A 23447-nucleotide genomic window follows, 5' to 3' on the forward strand; every position below is an offset into this window, starting at 1 on the left:
CTTTCTTTTTTGAATTCAGGTAGAATTCTCAAGGAAATTAATGCCACTACCATTACGCTTATTCCTAAGATTAATTGTCCGCGAAGTGTGAGAAATTTTCGGCCCATCTCGTGCTGCAATGTGATTTACAAGGCTGCATCAAAATTGATTTTCTCGAGATTGAGACAAGTTTTGCCTGATTTAATTGCTGAAAACCAGGGGGGTTTTGTACATGGTAGATACATAGCCCATAATATCATGGTGTGTTAGGATTTGGTGAGATTATATGGGCGGAACAAGTGCAAATCTAGTTGTATGATCAAGATTGACTTAAGGAAAGCATATGATACAATAGAATGGGGGTTCATTGAAGAGATGCTCAAGGCTTTTGATTTTCCTCAAAACTTTTCAGATTTAATAATGGCGTGTATAAAAACTCCCATGTTCTCCTTGCTTCTCAATGGTTCGTTACATGGTTTCTTTGCATCAAAAAGAGGTCTTCGACAAGGGGATCCCATCTCCCCCTTGTTGTTTGTTCTTGGAATGGAATACCTGTCCCGAATTATGAGTAAGGTGGGATCCTTTCCTGGTTTCAAGTACCACGATAAATGCTCCAATTTGAAGTTGAATCACTTATGTTTTGCGGACGATCTACTTATTTTTTGTAATGGAGATTTTGTTTCAATTCTTCTTATGCTGAGAGGCTTGAAGCTATTTTCTTCTTCTTCGGGTTTGCTCCCCAACTCTGAGAAATCTGCAATTTACTGTCATGGAATGCCTGATTCTGTAGTAGATCGGGTTCTGGAGATATCTGGTTTTTCTCGCAGCCACCTCCCGTTCAGGTATCTCGGTATCCCTATTTGTTCAAAAAGAATTTCTTCTGCAGAATGTAAATGTATTTTGGAAAAGATGACTATCAGGATTCGAACTTGGAGCACTCGAAATCTCTCTTATATGGGGAGAGTCACTTTGATCAATTCGGTCCTAATCTCGATTCATTCATATTGGGCTCAGATAATGATTCTACCCAAGAAATTGCTCAAAGATGTTGAAGCGATATGTAGGGCCTTTCTTTGGAAAGGTATCTCAGACTCTCATACTCCAGGGTTGATTGCTTGGGAGAATATTTGTTTATCAAGGGCTGCAGGTGGTTTGGGTTTTCGGAGGATACATGATTGGAATATGGCTGCCATGGGAAAATATGTTTAGGAAATTTCCAAGAAGAAAGATAATCTATTTGTCAAGTGGATAAATAATGTCTATTTGGTGAATCAAAATTGGTGGGATTACAAGTGTCCCAGGGATAACAGTTGGTACTGGAAGCGTTTACTTGCTGTGAAGGATAGTTTCAAAGTGAAAATTTCTCATGATTCCTTCTTGTCTCAGATATATAATATCAAACTTAGTTTAGACTTGCTGAGCCCTCAAGAATCTAGAGTGCCATGGAGGAAGTTTGTTTGGGATAGATTTATTACTCCCAAGCATCGATTTATTATGTGGTTAGTCATGTGGGAACGTCTACACACAAAAGACCGAATTGTTAAATATAATCCCAATCTTGATCAGGTTTGTTTGTTGTGTGGGAAAGACAATGAAAACATTGATCATCTCTTTTTCAAGTGTATATACAGTAAGAGGTGTTTAGAGGCTATCAAAAGTTGGCTTCATTGGAATGCACAATCCATCAATCTTACCCGTCTCTTGCATTAGATTTCTCATGCCAAGCATATATCGAGTTCATATAAAAGCATGCTGTTCTCTTTTCTTGCTGCGACAGTGTACCATATCTGGTGAGTGAGGAATGATACACTATGGAATCACAAGCTCTGGCAAGTTCATCATACAGTTAGTAGAATTCAAAGTGACTGTAAATTTCATTTACTTAGTGTGTTGCCATGTAAAGCCTCTAGGAAAGATAGAGAGTTTTTTAATAGATTGTTTTGAATTAATTTGTACAAAATTATATATAGGGGTTAGCTTACTTGGTTTGGCAGCCCTGTTCGGGTTGGTCTTGGGTTTCTTGTATCTGTGTTGGGTGTTCATAGACTTGGCTTGTTATTGATTATTTGAGCAATACAATGATCTTATTCATCAAAAAATAATAATAATTAACCTCTAATATTAATTGATTTAAATAATAATTTCAGATTGATAAATAAAATAATTATTACTAAAAATTAAGAAAACTACTAAGCACTTAAAGAAATGCAGAGATGAAATTTGATTTAATTCAATAGATGCAAAAGTTAGGGCTTCAGTTTCATCAACCATCCACTTATGAGTTCTAACCAATTCTCAATATTTCTTAATTCTATTGTGGTAGCAGATTACAATTATATATTATAGTCTTGTTAGGATCTATAATTCTCTACAATATACTATTTCCTACATCTCTGTGGTAAATCAATATATTGCAGGCTTTAAACACATAATCCATAAACTACACAATTCATAAAAATACTTTTGTCTAATATAAAATTGTGATTATTTACCTATAGCATAATTATCCTTCTCTTTTCAGAGTATAGGTTAAAATCATATAAACATGTAAATGATGATCAAACATTCACAAGCATTAAGCATACGATAAATAATCCACAGCAGAAGAAAGAAATTCAGGAAAATTTCATTAAGAGATCAAAAGTTTCAAGAAGAATCCACTAAAACCCTAATAACAAGATTAGGTCAAAGCAGACATAATGAAATCAATCAAATTAAATATAAACATAAACTCCAGTAAAGAGATTACAGAAGAAAATAAGAAATCAAACTCTAGGTCTTCAATGTTCTCCTCTGCCTCTAATGACTTCTCTACACCTCTAATAATTAATAGAATACCCTAATTAACTCTTAAAACGTATTTAAAAAAAACCCTAAAATAACTAACAATTTTTCCATTTCTGCAGGCCACGTACAGCCACACGCGCTGCGGCCCTAGCATCCAAGCGCTGCGGCGCGCTTCTTTGTTCAAGCGCAGCCCCCCTCTCTGACTTCAGCGAGCGCTGCGGCGCTTCCCTCATGCGCCGCGGCCCTTCAAAATTCTAGAAAATGGCCCTCTCTGCTTTTTCCTTGCGCCGCAACTCTTCATTCAAGCGCCGCGGCCCCTCTAATTCTTCCAAAAACTTGATTCCAAACTCCAAATCGAACAATTATCTCCACAAATGAGTCTTCAACTTCCTTTTTGTCAAAATTTAGCATAAATTTCCCAATTTAAGCTGATTTTTCAGTCATTTCCCAAACTTCACGTTTTCTTCTCCTATTTCCTGCAAACATACCTATTGACCGCGTTTTTGGCCAACGATGTGAGAACGTCAAAAACGATAAACCTTCAAGAGAATTAAAATGACACAGACGGTTTAATAAAGAAAATAAATAACACACACGATTTTTATAGTGGTTCAGCCCCAATACGTTGGTAATAGCCTAATCCACTTAGAGATTTGATTATTTTATCTACACTCAAGATCAGATGAACCTGCGCCAACCGAGTTTCTTCAGTGTAAATTCTCAGAATACAAAAGAGTTCTCTCTCAAGAAAAAGCACTTTCTCTCTCTAGGAAACTCATACCAAAACTTCAAATTGCCAAAAGTCCTTTTCTGATCCCATCAGCCATCTATTTATAGGATTAGGATCATACATTGATATCCCCTAGGATCGAGATATTTTATTATTCGTATTATATTTAAATTACAAAAAATATTCAAAATGCAACAGAATCCCCAATTTGTGTGAAGAATGAGAGATTCCCGCGTATGCCCAGACCGATTCTTGTTGAAGCCGTTTCTAGGAATTTGACGTAGTCTATTCTACTTGGTTGATGAATATCATCTTCTGGTCGGCCATACCCCTACTGACCACTCATGCAAGTGCTGGTTGGACACATGCATGCTGGACATATGCAAGTGCTCGTCGGACACATGCATGCTGGACATATACAAGTGTTGGTCGGACACATGCATGCTGGACATATGCAAGTGCTGGTCGGACACATGCATGCTGGACATATGCATACAGACCAGGCCTTTGTCTCCCCTCGGACATGCGTCCGACCAGACACACCCCTAGCCCAAGTACACGCCTACTTGGATGCATGCGGCTGGCCATGCATCTCCTCGGGCCTAAGGTGTCCGATCGGACACGCTCAACCTGCACCATGCCAAACATGGTCTGCTCGGACTAACCCATGCCTCTCCGCGGACACAAGGCATGCACTCTCCTCGGATGAGTGTTTGACCGGATGCCTCTCCTCTAGCATAGAGTGTCCGACCGGACACTTGGGTTGCTTCTCGGACGCATGGTGTCCGATCGGACACGCATCGGGCTCCTCGGGTACACTTGGCTCGGACATGCCAGTGCTGGACAACAAAGTCACTTCTGGTCGGATGCAACTTACCCGGTCGGTCATGACACCTCTCAAGTAGTCAAAACTCTTCATTGATGTACTGGGCTACTTCTAAGCCAGATCACCCAACCATTCCTTGCCACTTGTCATTTCTATTGCCACATCATCATTTTCAAATTTTGGGGATAACATTTGCCCCCCAAGTTTATTATATGATACTTCACATAATAAACTTTTTTCTCCACAGTTGACGGCATTATAAAAAATAACTGTTCATCTTCCCGCCATGCAGCAGACCACAACTTACAGACCACGATCACTGCATATAACTGTCCATGATCGTGGGGAGAAAAAATAGCCCAGGAATTCCAAGGGTCCAAAAATAAGTGATAACTCCCACTTTTTTCCTTTAAATAACCCCTACACTTACACATTCTCCCTTACATAAGAAAATCAAAATTTTAAAACCCTTCTTCTTCTTTCTCTCTTGGCCGAAATGTCTTGTCTTCTCCTTCCTTTGGCCAAATCTTCAAGGGACTTCAAGGGGAAGCTCTTCATTTCTTCAAGCAATCTCCAAGAAAATCAAGGGTTCTCCAACGTTGGGTAAGTCTTCTCCTCCATGCTCTCATATTGTTGTTATTTTTTCAAAAATCTCATGAAAAAAAAAACATGTTGTGGCCGAAACCCCATTGAGAGTATTTTTTCTTGAATTTGCTCATGAATCTTATAGATATAATGTGTTGGGTGGCTACTTTGATGATGTTTGTGCTATGGGTAACCCAATATTAACCTCAATTTCATAAGAATTTCAAGAAAAATAGGTCAATTTAGTATAAACCATGATTATGGGTTTTAGGGTTTTTGAGGGTATAGATGGTTTCAAGAGCATGGAAAAACTTTTCAACTTCTCTATTTTGATCTTGTGTTTGTGTGTTTGGATGAGATATCATGTTTATGCTAGGGAGTTTTACGCTTATATTTTCGGCTATAGGAGCATAGGGGTTTTTTTTTGGTGAAGTTTGGGTATGAAAAATGGGATATGTTCAAAGATATGGCCGATCGGCCACCATTTTTTCTGGGTAAACATGTGGTCCGATCGGACCACATGTGCACTCCTCAGACTGCATAGGCACTCTTCGGACCGTGTGAAACCCATCTCCTCAGACCCTTGATGTCTGATCGGAGTCCTCGGGTTGTGGGCGCTGGCTCCTCGAAGGTGCATGGCTCGAACACAAGCCAGGCACAGTCTCTCAACACTCCTCAGACAGAAGCATGGCAACGCAGCTGCTCGGATGGATAGAACCAGATGCGTGGCTACTCGGACGCCACTCCGCTCGGACACGAGCCTTGCTGTTCGGACGTCTCGGCCCTTCGCATACCTGCAGTTGCTGCTGGTCGAATGCTTCGGCATCAGCACTCGGACACTCATGCGCACCCGTTCGGACTCACACGCTCAAGGCACTAGACGCACCACTCGGACGTTAGGCACCCCTTGGCTCCTCAGACGTATCTCCTAGGGTGTCCAGGCACCCGACCGGACCAAGCATGGAATTCTTCATGCCATATTTTTAAACATTTCTTAGGCACCTTTAAGCACTAAAAATATTTTTTCCATGCCTGATATATTTTTACCACTTAGATAAATTTTTCTAAGTATAAAAATAAAATTTGTTCTTGTTGAATTTTATCTGTATGGTTACTCACCTCCCCACTTTTTATTTACTTTTGTAGATGAATCGCTTTGACTATAGGGGAGGTGACAACCATACGGACTCCGATACATCTATCCCGCAGTCAATCGAGACTCCTCAAAACAGTGATTCCTCATCAAAATCTTCCACCAGTCGTACTCCCGAGGATCGCCTTCGTCGCTTCAAGCGTATCCTTCCCTGTTCAGCCCTGTATTTCTTCCACGAGGAACAGTTTCTTCAACAAGCTGCACAGTCGACGATGAGGGTGAAGAAATCTAATAGACTCCCCCAGGACCAAGGTCCACAAGTTGCCCGTAGAACGGTGCAAAAGGTGGTGGAACGCAGTGACGCCCGCACTGCAACTTCTTCAGGATCACCCGCTTAGGAGTTTTCCACCGAGGTCCAGAACTTGGCCATTCAAAAGCCATGGAAGGGAAGAGAAGAAACACCTTCCTGGTTCACTGCCCAGCCTTCAAAACTCAATCCCGGGACGTTCCACAAACACATCCAAGCTTTGGGTTTGAGTGGGGTGAACGTTACATGCCCGGGCCCTCATCAGTTTAATGGCATAATAAATCAATTATGGCCCTCCCGGCCTACTAATCTGACCATTAAACCACATTAGAGATTTTAGGGAATTACAATAAAAGGGAAGATCTCCCTCTGTCAACGAAAAATAATAGTCTTTTTCTGCTAGTCGAGGCTTGAACATCGGAAGGATGATCAATTGCAAACAACATAAAACATTTGGTTAACTCAAATAATCATAAAAGATAAGCATATAGATAAAAAATAATTGTTTAATGTCAATCAATTATCACTTACATTCTTCTTCGATAACATCGGTGAGATGAAAGACTTGGTGAAATCCTTGTTCCTCCAATGCGAGCAACTAAGCATCCTCGAGACCATGTTTCCCAAGCTCACAACAAACTCCATCGCAAGCTGCTGGATAACCTCATATGGTTAGTACTGTAAGGCCAGAACATAACCATACACACTGTACTTGGACTCTTGCTACACCTTGGCATCCTTCTTATTGTCATAGTTGGCCCTTTGCTTCACCATGTCCTTCTTACAAGACTGCAATAACCTCCTATAAGAGTACTTCCCCCATGGATAGCTGAAGAAGTACTCTACGTCCTCAACCATCTTCAGAATATCTCACCATATGTGCAATGTGTCCTCTATGGAATTCAGAACCCCCTCAACCAACAAACATAGACCAAGCTTGTACACATCTTCCACAACAATACAAGTCTTAAAAGCATGGTCCACCTATGAGAGCTTTAATTTCTTAGCATCATTGAAATACTCCTTTATCAACCGGTCATTGAGATTACGCTCTTCCAACTCTTCTGGTGACGAGAATGTACTGAAATTCAACCCCATCACCAGGGCAAACTCTCCCTTGCCGAATCTACAAGACTTCGACCCCAAGATGCTGGCGATTTTCCTCAACAACAGTTGATGCACCAAAACTCCGGAGAAGTTAAACTCTGAAACCAAAAAGAACTGCTTGAAAAGGGAATTCCTTAGCCCTTTCTATCAGCCTGAGGTCCTGTTGCAAAATTTTAAAGCTACGCAAGTATACGTAGTCGTGTCAAGTAGTAAATTCCGTAAGAACGGATATCGTCCCACAGAGACTATCTCCCAAGTACCACTAATTGATTTTTGAATTCTATTTGGTTAATTAAAATTTAAGTGAACAATTAAAAATAAAAGAAATCCTATAAACTATGAACCAAAATTAAAGAACTAGAAACAAAACAATGAATCACTAATTAAGAATCAATAATAAAAACAACATAGGAATTAATTTCATAACTCTTCATTCTATTAATTTTAATAATCAATTCTAAATCTCTTCTTTCTATTCTAATAGTAGGTTAATATAATCGATTCCTATTCTTTTTCAAGATATAAAATCTCAATCTATATGCAGGTTTTCTACATCTCTGTAATAAACTTGAACATATAAAAGGCATTAAATATGGAAACCTAATTACTACACAAGTCATATAGGTACTTTCGTCCAATATGCACCCTATGTCTATACAATGATAGCATATTCAATTCTCATCTTTCGAATTTTGAATCAAAAACATTAAATCAAGCAAATAGTGATCAAGTATTTACTAGCATTAAACACACATCATATTGATTAGAATAGAAAAGAAGTATCAATAGAAATTCATAATAAAATTAAATAGAAATCCCAGTGACTACATTGATTCCTAGATAAAAGAAATTAGTTCATAAATACCATGATGAAAATAAACTGCAAATAATTGTTCATAAAATTAACCTAAGAATTCAGATGAAAAACAAAAACAGAGAAAATAATTATAGCAGCCTCTTTTTATCTAGGGTTTATAAAACTTCCAGCCCTCCTATAATCGTAGAATAATGTCCCTTAAATAGCCCTCAAGTGTTCCCAAGCGAATAAACCAGATTACCCTTCAAAAAGTCGTATGAAATCTAAAAATCGCATCACCAGCGTTGTATTCTTAGCGCTGTAGCACTTTTGTCAGTGGCAAAATGTTTCAAAATCTGGGGCACTAGCGCCGTAGTGCTCTTATTGTAGCGCTGTAGCGCTATTGTTGTGGGGCTGTAGCGCTAAAATCAGATTCAATCTTGCTTCAAAGTCCTTCATAGCGCTACGACGCTCCCTTGGTAGCGCTATAGCGCTACTAACAGCACCCAAAATTGCACCTTTCCATCCTGATTTTGTTCCACTTTCACTCATTTTCACTATTTTTACCATTTTAGCATTAAAAACCTGAAACATGAAAAAATGAACATAATTCCGAAATAAAATAATCCTAAACTAACGAAAAACACCCTAAAAACTAAACCATAAACGAGCCTAAAACTCGTTTATCAAACTCCCCCAAACTAAACCTTTACTCGCTCTCGAGTAAATAATCTAACTAGACTCAAACCTAACAAACCAAGTTGACATAACTTACCAATTCAAACACTCAAGACTGTTATGCATATATAATTCTCAGGAAAAACAATCATGCTATTTAAACATTATGCCTGCATTACTTACTATTCTCCATTAATATAAACAAATGTACAAATAAGAATTAATAGGACTTTATAAGGGTTGTAATAGAAGGCTTAGGTATAGGTAGATAAAGAGACAATTTTAGGCTTAATCATACCACAAGCATTCCACTAAACAAGCTTTCCCAAAAATTTCACACCACTCATCCCTTGTTACCCCTTTTTCTGTGCAATAATTGAGAATATATATATATATATATTATATATATATATTTTAGATTAAACTCCCCCAAACTTCGATTTTTCAATAAATAATCATTTGGGAGCATAATCACTTTTCACTTTCTTTCTTTAATTTTTTTTTCTTTCTCAATCAAAATAAATTTTCTGAATAACACATAATACAAACATCCCATTACACATGCACTCCCCTCATATAATAATTTTCATGCTCATAGTATGGGTCAAAAAAGAGTAAATGGTATTTCATTTTACAGTTAAGCTCAAAAGAGTGTTTTAATCAAGAAAATGGTTATAAGGCTCAAAAGGATTAACTAAGGATAAAATTTAAAAGGGTTAGCTTGAAAGGCACAACCAGTCCAACAATTGCCTATATCATTTTCCTAAATGTGCACTGTTTCAAATTTCATCTCAAATAGTAAACAAACAGGTTCTATAATTTTGCAAACTTTTCAATCCACAATCCAAATTTGACATGCATAAAATAACTCAAGTATAACATTTGCAATGTATGAGCAATAGATCTCTAATGTCAACAAATCACAGTGAAAAACAAAGTAATCTAACCAAGCACACAGATTATTTTTAGAAACACATCAGTTTTTCCTTTGGATTATACTACAAAACAGTCAATCATATTGAAATGGCAATTATTATCAACTTAATTTATACTCTAAAACATGACTCCAAACGAACAACTGATGAAAATTAAAAACAAACAAACCGAAAAAAACGCATCAAAGAATACCAGAAATAAATCTCTCCCCCAAACTTAAAACCGAACATTGTCCCCGATGTGAAGTATATAAAGAATGAGAACAGAGACTTACCTGACCAGCCACGTCAGTATGACGGCGGTGGTGGATGGGACGAAGGTCCCTCAAAAGGTTGAGACGGCAGAGGCCGAGGCTCTGGAAAACCAGCAAATGACGGGTGTGGAGGCGGAGAGTAAAATGGAGAATACGGGGGATAGGGCGGTGGTGGTGCAAAATAAGTTCGATCTGATTCATTTAAAGACCAACGATTCACCAGATTGTTTAACTGAGCCACATGATTCACCTCATAGTCGTACCGTTGGCCCATATACTGATTCATCATATGCTGTTGTTGAACCATATATTGATTTTGTTGGATAAGATAATCCAACTTACCACTGACTTGCTGCATACACGGATCACTACTACCGCCCAACAACACTGGATCAGCCTTTTCCTCCATCTTAGTTTCCACACAGCGCATACCTTTTTCCTAGTTTGCGGCACATATAGAACAGGCTCAGGATAAACCTTCATCAAATTGATGGACAACGGTTGTTGCAACGACTGATAAATATCAGTAAGGAATTCCGGAACACCAGCCTTACAACACAACATAGTGATGACAGATCCATGGCCCAAGCCTCTAGTGGTATGGCCCTTTTCAATAAAATCAATATTTTCCTTAATCCATAACCCCGGATTAATACTCATTCCCATCATCAGAGCATAAATCAATAAGACTCGATATTTAGTCATATCAGACACATGACTAACCGACATAAATCGAGCACACACAAAAAATGCCCAAAATCTCGCCTCAATGTTTAGCTGACACGATGCTATACTTTTAGGTAAACTGCCCGATAAATTCCATGGAGCACCTTCAAAGCATAATTTGTCCACCACAGAAGTATAATCTATGTATCCATTCAAAAATTTAGTATATTCTTCCTCCTCCCGTTTGATGTGTAGGACTTTGAACACCTTATTAATAGCTTCCATAGTAAAAGGCACACACTTTCCTCGAACAAAAACTGTATCATTGTGTTTATCTTTTAAATTGGCATAAAACTCATATACCAATGATACGTTAGCCTGTGCTAATTTGGTCACAAAATTTTCCCACTTCCTACCTTCAAAATTAGCCTAAATCAATTCAAAAATCTGATGAGGAAAAGGATCAGACTGATATTCCACCTCACGCTCAGGAATCAAAGTTTTTCTAACAAATTTCTCATAGCGTTCTTGAGCCTTAAAATTAATAAACCTAGTTTCATCGTACTCTTGCTCTGAACTATCATCCCTTTGTTGAGCAGATGCTTGTCCTTTCCCTTTATCCTTATTCCTACTCACTCTACTCTTGGGAGCCATTCTCCACACTCTCACCAACCCACAAAACAAAATTTGAACAACACCTCCCCTTAAATTAAACTCTTTTCCTCTTCACTACCTCTTAAAATATGCAATCTTACAAACACATTAACTAAATACCCCAAATTCAATCCACCAACAACAATCAACAATGCAATCCAATCCCAAATACATAAAAAAATCTGAGAATAAAAGGGAAATAAAACACTTACTAAACCTTGCAAAGGACTCCTTTATGATTGAATTAGTACAGCCCCTTGAAAGTTTCGATCTTCATCAAGAAATTAGAACACTGAATTTCTAGGGTTTCAAAAAATGATTTGGAAAATTGGAATGGGTTTGAGAAGAAAGAAAGAAAAGAAAGGATAAAAAGGGGTCAAATAAAAGAAAAACTGAATGAGAAACGGAGAATGTGTGGTGAAATTTCTGGGGAATAGGCTCAAAGGGAAGATCTATGGGGCTATGGAGGAGAGAACACGGAAAAGGGAAAAATTTTTAGGTTGAATGAGATGAAAATCGAAACCCCCTGGGTTTTTAAAACAAAATCTGGACAGAGCGCTCTAGCTCAAATTTTTTTTTCTTCTCTGAGATGAGCGCCGTAGCACCACTAATACAGCGCTATAGCGCTCCTTCATCCCCAATCATCAGTTTTTTTAACCTTTTTCTTAAAAACTCTTGTGTTTTTTTTTCACGATTTTCATGTTTCATACAATACATCAAAAATAAAAATAACAACTAAAACAAATTCGCTAAACATTGTTCCAAACCAAAAAAATACAAAAATTATAAATGTTTTAAAATGTAAAATAAAAAAAAACAATAAAATTGAGAAATGCCTCCTCAAAGCGCTGTCTTTAACGTCTTTTAGCCGGACGCTTCTTTACTTGACTTTAAGAATCCACCAGTGTAATATTAACCTTCTTCTCAATCTCACCTCCATAATAATGCTTCACCCGCTGCCTATTAACTTTAAACGGTGAAGAATCACCTTGTTGAATCTCCAAAGCCCCGTATGGAAAAACCTTTGTAACATTGAATGGCCCTGACCATTGAGACTTTAATTTTCCTGGAAATAACTTGAGACGAGAATTAAATAGCAGCGCCTGATCGCCCACTTGAAAAGTCCGATTGACAATATTATTGTCAAGCCATTTCTTTGTCTTCTCTTTGTAGATTCTTGCATTCTCGTAGGAATCATGACGCAATTCATCTAGCTCATTCAGTTGAGCTAACCTTAATGCTTTCGATGCTACCAGATCAAAATTCATCTTTTTTAATGCCCACTGCGCCCTATGCTCCAGTTCAAATGGCAAGTGACAAGCTTTACCATATACAAGACGATAGGGAGACGCACCAATTGGCGTTTTAAAAACTTTCCAATAAGCCCATAACGCATCATCGAGCTTATTCGACCAATCCTTTCTATTAACTTGCATCGTCTTCTCTAAAATCAGCTTAATCTCACGATTTGACACTTCCGCTTGCCCATTTGATTGCGAATGATATCCCAATGCCATCTTGTGTTTAATTCCATACTTCTCCATTAAGGAATCGAAAATCTTATTGGAAAAATAAGTCCCTTCATCACTTATAATCACTCGAGGTGTGCCAAAACGAGAGAAAATGTTCTTTTTCAGAAACTTGACCACCACCTTAGCATCATTAGTTGAAGTAGCCACTGCTTCAACCCACTTACTTACATAATCCACCGCCAACAAAATATACAAATTACCAAACGACGGTGGGTAGGGTCCCATAAAGTCAGTACCCCAAACATCAAATAATTCAACCTCCAATATATTTGTGAGAGGCATTTCATGACGTCTTGAGATATTACCTACCCTTTGACAACGATCACAGCGTTTCACATAGTCATAGTTGTCTTTATATAGAGTAGGCCAATAAAATCCACATTCAAGGACCTTTGCAGCAGTCCTTGCTCCCCCAAAATGTCCACCAGTAGGTGATGCATGGCAATGAAACAAGATGTCCTCCATTTCTCTTTCAGGCACACATCTTCTGATAATCAAATCCAGACATTGTTTGAATAAGAAAGGATCATCCCAGTAGTAATGCTTCACATCATGATAAACCTTTTTCAATCTCTGCCCTACAAATTCTGGTGGCACTACGTTGGCTGCCAAATAATTCACATAATTGGCAAACCATGGCACCAACTCATCTTCCACTGCAAATAATTGTTCATTTGGGAAACTCTCATTAATCTCCCCTGCAGTTATTTTAGATTCATCCCCCAACTCAAGTCTTGATAAATGATCCGCTACCAAATTCTCTGTACCTTTCTTGTCCTGAACCTCCATATCAAACTCTTGCAAAAGAAGTACCCAACGAATAAGTCTGGGTTTAGCATTTTTCTTAGAAATAAGATGCCTGATTGCTGAGTGATCCATATACACAATAACTTTGTTCCCCATCAAATAAGGCCTGAATTTATCGAATGCATATACAATGGCAAGAAGCTGTTTCTCAGTGGTGGCATAATTCAACTGAGCACCATTTAGTGTTTTGCTGGCATAATAAATAGTTTGAAATACTTTGTTAACACGCTGCCCCAGAACTGCACCAACTGCAAAATCACTTGCATCACACATTAACTCAAATGTCAGCTCCCAATCCGGTGAAATTACTATAGGTGCTGACACCAATTTTTGCTTTAGTATCCTGAAAGCTTCAAGACACTTCTCATCAAACTCAAATGGCACCCCATTCATCAACAATGCCGAGAGTGGCTTAGAAATCTTGGAGAAGTCCTTTATAAATCTTCTGTAGAACCCCGCATGACCAAGGAAACTTCTCACCCCTTTCACTGAGACTGGAGGTGGTAAGTTTTCAATAATAGAAATTTTAGCCCTATCAACCTCAATACCATTCTTAGACACCTTGTGCCCAAGTACTATGCCTTCATTTACCATGAAATTGCATTTTTCCCAATTTAGGACTAAATTCGCCTCTTTACATCTTCTCAGCACAGCCTCTAAATTCCTTAAACAATTGTCAAAAGAAGACCCCATAACAGAAAAATCATCCAAAAAGATCTCAATGCTTCGTTCCACCATATCAGAGAAAATAACCATCATACACCTTTGAAAAGTGGTTGGAGCATTGCACAACCCAAAAGGCATACGACAGAATGCAAATGTACCATATGGACAGGTGAAAGTCGTCTTCTCTTGATCCTCAAGAGCAATGGCTATTTGATGGTACCCTGAGTAGCCATCCAAAAAATAGTAATACTGGTGTCCAGCCAACCTGTCTAACATCTGATCAATGAAAGGCAGTGGAAAGTGATCTTTTCTGGTTGCTTTGTTCAGCTTGCGATAATCAATACAAATCCTCCAACTAGTTACTGTACGCATTATTTTCATTCTTCACTACTGTAATCCCTCCTTTCTTAGGGACTACCTGAACTGGACTTACCCAACTACTATCCGAAATGGGATAGATCACACCAACATCTAACCACTTCAAGATCTCCTTCCTTACCACCTCTTTCATTACTGGATTCAATCGACGTTGTGCTTCAATGGATGGCTTACTGTCATCTTCCATCAAGATCTTGTGCATAACGGTGGATGGACTTATTCCCTAAATATCTGCCAACGTCCATCCAATTGCCAACTTATGGGTTCTCAACACCCTTAACAGTTTTTCCATCTCCTCATTAGAAAGAGAAGAAGATACAATGACTGGTAAAGTCTCATTCTCACCCAGAAAAGCATAACAAAGATGTGCTGACAATGATTTCAATTCCAACTTAGGAGGTTTCTGAACTGATGGTAATGGTCTTTCAGGTCCTTGGTCCAAATCTTCATATTTTCGATTATAAATTGGCCCTTTAGAATTCATCCATTGTACACACTCTTGGACCTTACTGTTTAACTCATCATTTATATCATCAATTGTCAAACTCTTCTGAAGTGAATCCTCTGTGAGATTAATTTCTGCCACTGCTTTCTCTACCATGTCAACTTTGAAACAGCTGTCATTTACATTTGCAAATTTTAAGGCCTTAAACACATTGAATACCACTTCTTCACCCTAGACTCGAAGTGTCAGTTCACCCTTTTGAACATCAATTAAAGCCTGCCCAGTAGCTAAAAATAGCTTTCCTAGAATGATTGGGACATTTTCATCTTCTTCCATATCCAATACTATGAAATCTGCCGGAAAAATGGATTTTTCCATTTTAACAAGGACATCCTCTATGATTCCTCTGGGATGTTTAACTGAACGATCTGCTAGCTATAATGTAACTGTTGTAGGACTTGCCTCCCCCAAACCAAGTCTTCTGAATACAAACAAAGGCAACCGATTTATACTCGCCCCCAAATCACACAAAGCATGCTTACATTCAAACTTCCCGATTGTACACGATATAGTAAAGCTCCCCGGATCTCTCAACTTTTGGGGCAACTTCCTCTGCAATATCGCACTGCACTCTTCAGTGAGCGCCACCATCTCATAATCTTCCATCTTCCTTTTCTTGGACATAATCTCTTTCATAAATTTCACATAGCTGGGCATCTGCTCTAATGCCTCAGTAAAAGGAATATTTATATGCAGCTTTTTGAATACCTCTAAAAACTTAGAAAATTGTTTATCTAGTGTAGTTTTTCTAAGCCTCCGAGGATATGGAACTCGAACTGGCTTGTCATCAACAAAGGGAGGGCACTTGTTTGAACCCTAGTTTTTCTAACCCCTTTCTCATTTGTATCTGATTTCTCTCCCAACTCTTCATTCTAAACCACTAACTTTTGTACACTGGGCTGCTCCACTTGCTTACCATTCCTCAACGAAATTGCTTGAAAGTTCTCTTTAGGATTTACCACAGTATTGCTAGGCAAATTCCCTTGCGGTCTATTATTAAGCATGTTGGCCAACTGACCCACTTGTGTCTCAAGGTTTCGAATAGAGGATCTGGTCTCAGTCATGAATTGATTCTGAGTATTAGTGAGAGTCAACAAGGCTGCTTGCAAGTCATTAGGCTTTTCGGGTTGATCTTGCGGTCTAGGCTGGTGTGACGATGAGGCTTGATTCATAGGTTGTTGTGACATGTTTTGCTGGTATGGCCCTTGAAACTGTGACTGTTGGCCCTGATTGTTTCTCCATGAGAAATTTGGGTGATTTCTCCACCCAGGATTGTAAGTGTTGGAGAACGGGTTTTGATATGGCCTCTGAAAATTACCAACTGCCTGTACCTGAGCCTGATAAACTGGCATATTACCATACATGTTGGCCGCTGTACACTGTTCATACAAATGAGGTCCTCCACATATTTTACACCCTAATTGCATATGTATAGCCTGGGCTTGAGCTGAGATCTTGTTTTGTTGCAACTGCTTTGTCAATGAAGCAACCTGAGCAGTTAAAGCAGTGATAGCATCCAATTCGTGTACCCCAGCTACTTTTCTCTGTGAGGTGTCTCGTTTGGCAGGCCACTGATAATTGTTCATAGCCATCTCCTCTAATAATTCATATGCCTCATCAGCCCCTTTACTCATGAAAGCACCACCTGCTGCTGCATCAATTATAGTGCGAGTAGTACCGCACAACCCGTTATAAAAGTTGTGGACTAACATCCACTTCTCAATACCGTGATGAGGGCATTTCCTGAGCAAGTCTTTGAATCATTCCCAAGCATCGTACAATGACTCTCCCTCATTCTGATAATAGTTGTTGATTTCTCCCCTCAACTTGGCAGCTTTTGCAGGAGGAAGGAACTTGGAGATAAACTTCTCAGCTAACTCCTCCCATGTATTAATTGAGTTGGCCTGCAGAGAAATAAGCCAACTTTTTGCCTTGTCCCTGAGTGAGAAAGGGAACGGTCTCAATCTTATCGCGTCATCACTTACTCCATTAAACTTGAACGTTGCACATAGCTCTAGGAAGTTCACTATGTGCAAGTTAGGATCCTCATTGGGGAGACCACCAAATTGGACAGAAGCCTGAACCATTTGTATCATCGCCGGCTTAATTTCGAAGTTATTAGCATTAATAGTCGGCGGTCTAATGCAAGAGTGCACTCTTGTGATAGCAGGGAGCACATAATCTCTTAATGCTCTTGCTCCTTGCTCCCTTGGAATTTCTGCAGCCCCTTGAACATTGTTAGCACCATTTCCCAAGTTGTCAGCCATGGTAAAATCCAATCTCCTCTTTGTTTTCCGGTTCTTTTTGCACGTTCTTTCAATTTCCAAATCTATTGGTATAATCTCCTTTTGTTTATTGCTTCGCATATACCAATCAGTCCTGCAACACAATAGAACCTTGATACAAATAAATGTTAACTGAAATTAATTAAAATAAAATAACCAAATTAGAACAAATAACAATAACTGTGATATTGGAATATAAAGTCCCCGGCAACGGCGCCAAAAACTTGTTGCGAAATTTTAAAGCTACGCAAGTATACATAGTCGTGTCAAGTAGTAAATTCAGTAAGAACATATATCGTCCCACAGAGACTATCTCCCAAGTACCACTAATTGATTTTCAAATTCTATTTGGTTAATTAAAATTTAAGTGAACAATTAAAAATAAAAGAAATCAATAATAAAAAAAACCTAGGAATTAATTTCATAATTGTTCTTACTATTAATTTTAATAATCAATTCTAAATCTCTTCTTTCTATTCTAATAGTAGGTTAATATAATCGATTCCTATTCTTTTTCAAGATATAAAATCTCAATCTATATGCAGGTTTTCTACATTTCTGTAATAAACTTGAACATATAAAAGGCATTAAATATGGAAACCTAATTACTACACAAGTCATATAGGTACTTTCGTCCAATATGCACCCTATGTCTATACAATGATAGCATATTCAATTCTCATCTTTCGAATTTTGAATCAAAAACATTAAATCAACCAAATAGTGATAAAGTATTTACTAGCATTAAACACACATCATATAGATTAGAATAGAAAAGAAGTATCAATAGAAATTCATAATAAAATTAAATAGATATCCCAGTGACTACATTGATTCCTAGATAAAAGAAATTAGTTCATAAATACCATGATGAAAATAAACTGCAAATAATTGTTCATAAAATTAACCTAAGAATTCAGATGAAAAACAAAAACAGAGAAAATAATTATAGCAGCCTCTTTTTATCTAGGGTTTATAAAACTTCCAGCCCTCCTATAATCGTAGAATAATGTCCCTTAAATAGCCCTCAAGTGTTCCCAAGCGAATAGACCAGATTACCCTTCAAAAAGTCGTATGAAATCTGAAAATCGCATCACCAACGCTGTAGTGTTATATTCTTAGCGTTGTAGCGCTATTTTTAGTGGCAAAACGTTTCAAAATCTGGGGCACTAGCGCCGTAGTGTAATGACCCACTACTCTAGACTTTTAGACCATTAATGAAACTATACATACAAATTCTTACTAAAACTTACATTTGCGAAAATACCATAATTTTATTAGAAAACTTATAAAACAAAAGTTACTTTCATAAGTAGGATATGGGTACCCATTGTCTTTAAAACAAAACATAACTTTAAGTAAAAAGACATTACATAAATAGTGCGGAAAATACATGTAAAAAGACATAAAACAAAACTACATCCTCGAATGATCGAACTCTCGACTCCTTGAATCCATTCACCATCGATACACAATCTCCAAGCATCCACGAACCTTACCGCCACTAATAGCTATTTTCCTGGACATAAAACAAAAAGGAATGAGCCTAATGCCCAGCAAGGAAAATCTAACACATAGTCATAAACATGAATTTCATAATAAACATAAAGACATATTGTAACACTTATTACATACACTTATTATAATGGCCATTATTACTTGGGGTCCCATAGACTAAACAAGTCATATGCCCATGGGGTTAGTGGGGTCCTACTAGCTAAGTAGGTCATATGCCCATAACCCATTTGGGGTCTTGTTAGTCATATGGGTCATATGCCCAAGCCTACAAACATATATACATACATATCATAACACATTTAATAACATAAAACATAAGATAACATAAACATATAACATATTGATTCTAGCCTATTTTCCTTACCAAAGTTACCGGGATATGTGGACTGAGTTGGGACTTTTGGAACACTCCTAAAACCATATATAAAGGGTGAGTAGATTTGAAGAAAAGAGATGAAATGAAAGGGATGGAAAGACTAAACCATTGAAAGTCACACTTACCAAAACTTATGTGCTCAAGAATTTAGATTTCCTAACCAAAATAAGAATGAGGTTAGGAGACTGAGTAGAAGACTAAGAGAAAGGAAATAACATAAAACAAATGAACTAGAGTTTTGGTTTACCTCAAAGACTTGAAAGACCAATCTACACCACAACCGAAATACTATAGAACCTCACTTCCCAAAGTGTTTGATAAGCTTATGATGTGTAAGCTTATGATTTTCCCAAACCAGGTGTTTACACTCTCACACTCACTTAACACTAGCAGCTTCTGAACTTAGAGCAAAAAGGTGAATAATGGCTGGGTACTAGGTCCTATTTATAGAGTTTGGGAATGAAAGTATCTTGATTTTACTTGAATAAAAATAATGGCTTTTTAGGTGAAAATCATTTGAATAATCGTTCAGCAGAGGCTGAAGACTCGTTCAAAAGATGCTGGACTTTTGAAGAAGTTTGAATGGCTGAAAGGAAAAGAATTCAAAAATGTTTGAATTTATGCTGGAGGAGGCGATATATCACCCCCTGTAGGCGATACACCCCATCTATCAAGTAGCATAATGTAATGATCCACTAATCTAGACTATTTGGACCATTAACGAAACTATACATAAAACTTACATTTTTACGAAAATACCATAATTTTATTGAGTAACTTGTAAAATAGGAGTTACTTACAAATAAATAGAATACTAAGAAGGATATGGGATCCCATTGTCTTTAAAAACAAAACATGATTTAAAATAAAAGACATTACATAAATGGTGCGGAAAATACATGTAAAAAGACATAAAACAGAAACTACACCCTCGAATCGAATAACGCTCGGCCCCTTGACTCCATTCACCATCGATACACATCCTCTAAGCGTCACGAATCTTACCACCTCTAAAGCTTATTTTCCTGCACATAAAACAAAAAGGAATGAGCCTAATGCCCAGCAAGGAAAATCTAACACATAGTCATAATCATAACTTCATAAGAAACATAAAGACTTAACATAATACATATAACATACACTTATTATAATGGACATTATTACTTGGGGTCCCATAGACTAAACAAGCATATGCCCGTGGGATTAGTGGGGTCCTACTAGCTAAGTAGGTCATATGCCCATAACCCATTTGGGGTCTTGTTAGTCATATGGGTCATATGCCCAAGCCTACAAACATACATGCATACATATCATAACACATTTAACAACATAAAACATAAGATAACATAAGCATATAACATATTGATTCTAGCCTATTTTCCTTACCAAAGTTACCGGGATATGTGGACTGAGTTGGGACTTTTGGAACACTCCTAATAACCATAATGAACAAGAGTGAGTTGAAAGAAGAAAAGAGATGAAAAGGAAAATGGGAAGACTAAACCATTTGAGAATCATGCTTACCGAAACTTATGTGCTCAAGAACTTAGATTCCCTAACCAAAATGAAGATTAAGGTTAGAGATTGAGTAGAAGACTATGAGAAAGAAAATAACATAATACAGAAATGAACTAGAGTTTTGGTTACGTCAAAGACTTGAAAGACCAATCTACACCTCAACCGAAATACTATAGAACCTCACTTCCCAAAGTGTTTGATAAGCTTATGGTGTTTAAGCTTATGTTTTTCCCAAACCAGGTGTTTATACTCTCACACTCACTTAACACTAGCAGCTTCTGAACTTAGAGCAAAAGGTGAATAATGGCTGGGTACTAGGTCCTATTTATAGAGTTTGGGAAAGAAAGTATCTTGATTTTACTTGAATAAAAATAATGGCTTTTTAGGTGAAAATAATTTGAATAATCGTTCAGCAGAGGCTGAAGACTCGTTCAAGAGATGCTGGACTTTTGAAGGAGTTTGAATGGCTGAAAGGAAAAGAATTCAAAAATGTTTGAAAACATGCTGGAGGAGGCGATATATCGCCTGGGCCAGTATGCCCGAGGCGACCGTGCATCGTCTCGTGTTTTTCGTATCTACGTGCTGCGATATATCGTCCCCTATAGTTGCGATATATCGGCACACGCTGATTAATTAACACAAAATTACACATTTTTAGCTAAGTTTGAATGGGGTAAACAGCCTTGACTAAGCCCTCAACGTATTCAAAGCTGCTGACTGACCCTAATGCATTCAAACTTTACTCCTTATTAAATTAAATCCTCAAAATACTTAATCCTTAATCACCCATTCAGAACATGTGCTTAAAATCCTATTGGTCCTCATCTAAACCTTATAGTATAACAAATATTATCCTTAATATCAGTCATATAATCAAACCTTAGGTTATACTTAATATTCTTAAACTATAGGTCAAACTTATAAAGTCTATAAGTACTACTATGAGTGTCCAAATAATTCCCGGTCTGAACCAAAAATCCACAGTAACAAAGATAATACTATACATACTATAATACTACTATCTAACTAGCTAAGTAAAGTTCTTGGACTCTACACGTAGCGCTCTTATTGTAGCGCTGTAGCGCTATTGTCAGTGGCAAAACCCTGAAAGATTTCTTCCTAGCGTTGTAGCGCTATTGTTGTGGCGCTGTAGCGCTAAAGTCAGATTCAATCTTGCTTCAAAGTCCTTCATAGCGCTACGGCGCTCCCTTGGTAGCGCTATCACGCTACCAATAGCACCCAAAATTGCACCTTTCCATCCCGATTTTGTTCCACTTTCACTTATTTTCACTATTTTTACCATTTTAGCATTATAAACCTGAAACACGAAAAAACAAACATAATTATGAAAATAAAATAATCCTAAAATAACGAAAAACACCCTAAAAACTATACCATAAACGAGCCTAAAACTCGTTTATCAGGTCCACACACTTAGTCTTAATGTGATTTAAAGTGCTACTACCCCGATATGTGACTTGACTAGGAAAGTGATCACTGAACAGAACAAGCAACTTAGGCATCTACAACAGCACATGAAAAAACATTGGTAAGAAAAATTGTCAAACAGAATCGAGAAAAAATTAAAAAAAAATCATCAAAAATTGAAATAAACACTATCATCGAGCTTATATCGAGTTGTTATTGGGTCGTATCGAGCCTATCGAGAAAATCATATCTTGTCTACATAAATAACCATCAAGCATGCATCGAGCTACAATCGAGCCTATCGAGCAACATCATCCGTAAAACTATCGACCTTATCGAGCAATTTACACTCCAACTATTGTAGAGTCCAAGAACTTTACTTAGCTAATTGTTAGTAGTATTATAGTATATTTAGTGTTATCCTTGTTACTTTGGATTTTTGGTTCAGACCGGGAGTTATTTGGACACTCATAGTAGTACTTATAGATTTTCTAAGTTTAACCTATAGTTTAAGAATATTAAGTATAACCTAAGGTTTGATTAATGTGACTGATATTAAGGATTATATTGTTATATTATAAGGTTTAGACATCAACCAATAGGATTTTAAGCACATGTTTTGAATGGTAATTAAGGATTAAGTATTTTTGAGGATTAAATTAAATAAGGGTAAAGTTTGAATGTTATAGGGTCAGTCAGCAGCTTTGAGTACGTTGAGGGCTTAGTCAAGGCTGTTTACTCCATTCAAACTTAGCTAAAAATGTGTAAATTCGTGTTTAAATATTCAGCGTATGCCGATATATCGCAGCTATAGGGGGCGATATATCGCAGCACGTAGATACGGAAAACACGAATCGATGCACGGTCGCCTCGGGAACAAAGGTCCAGGCGATATATCGCCTATAGGGGGCGATATATCGCCTCCACCAGCATGTTTTCAAATACTTTTGAATTCTTTTCCTTTTAGCCATTCAAACTCCTTCAACAGTCCAGCATCTTTTGAACGAGTATTCAGCCTCTGCTGAACGATTATTCAA

General features: G+C 37.7%; 1 protein-coding gene across 1 annotated transcript; it reads left to right on the plus strand.

The window, feature by feature from the left end:
• The first annotated feature begins 399 nt into the window (after positions 1-399).
• On the plus strand, positions 400-1188 carry LOC133813904 (uncharacterized). The gene has a single exon (XM_062246936.1). It carries the CDS (start codon positions 400-402, stop codon positions 1186-1188), a length of 789 nt encoding a protein of 262 aa, XP_062102920.1.
• Positions 1189-23447: the final 22259 nt, after the last annotated feature.

Source organism: Humulus lupulus, chromosome 2 (assembly GCF_963169125.1).
Source record: "Humulus lupulus chromosome 2, drHumLupu1.1, whole genome shotgun sequence".
Lineage (NCBI taxonomy): Eukaryota > Viridiplantae > Streptophyta > Magnoliopsida > Rosales > Cannabaceae > Humulus > Humulus lupulus.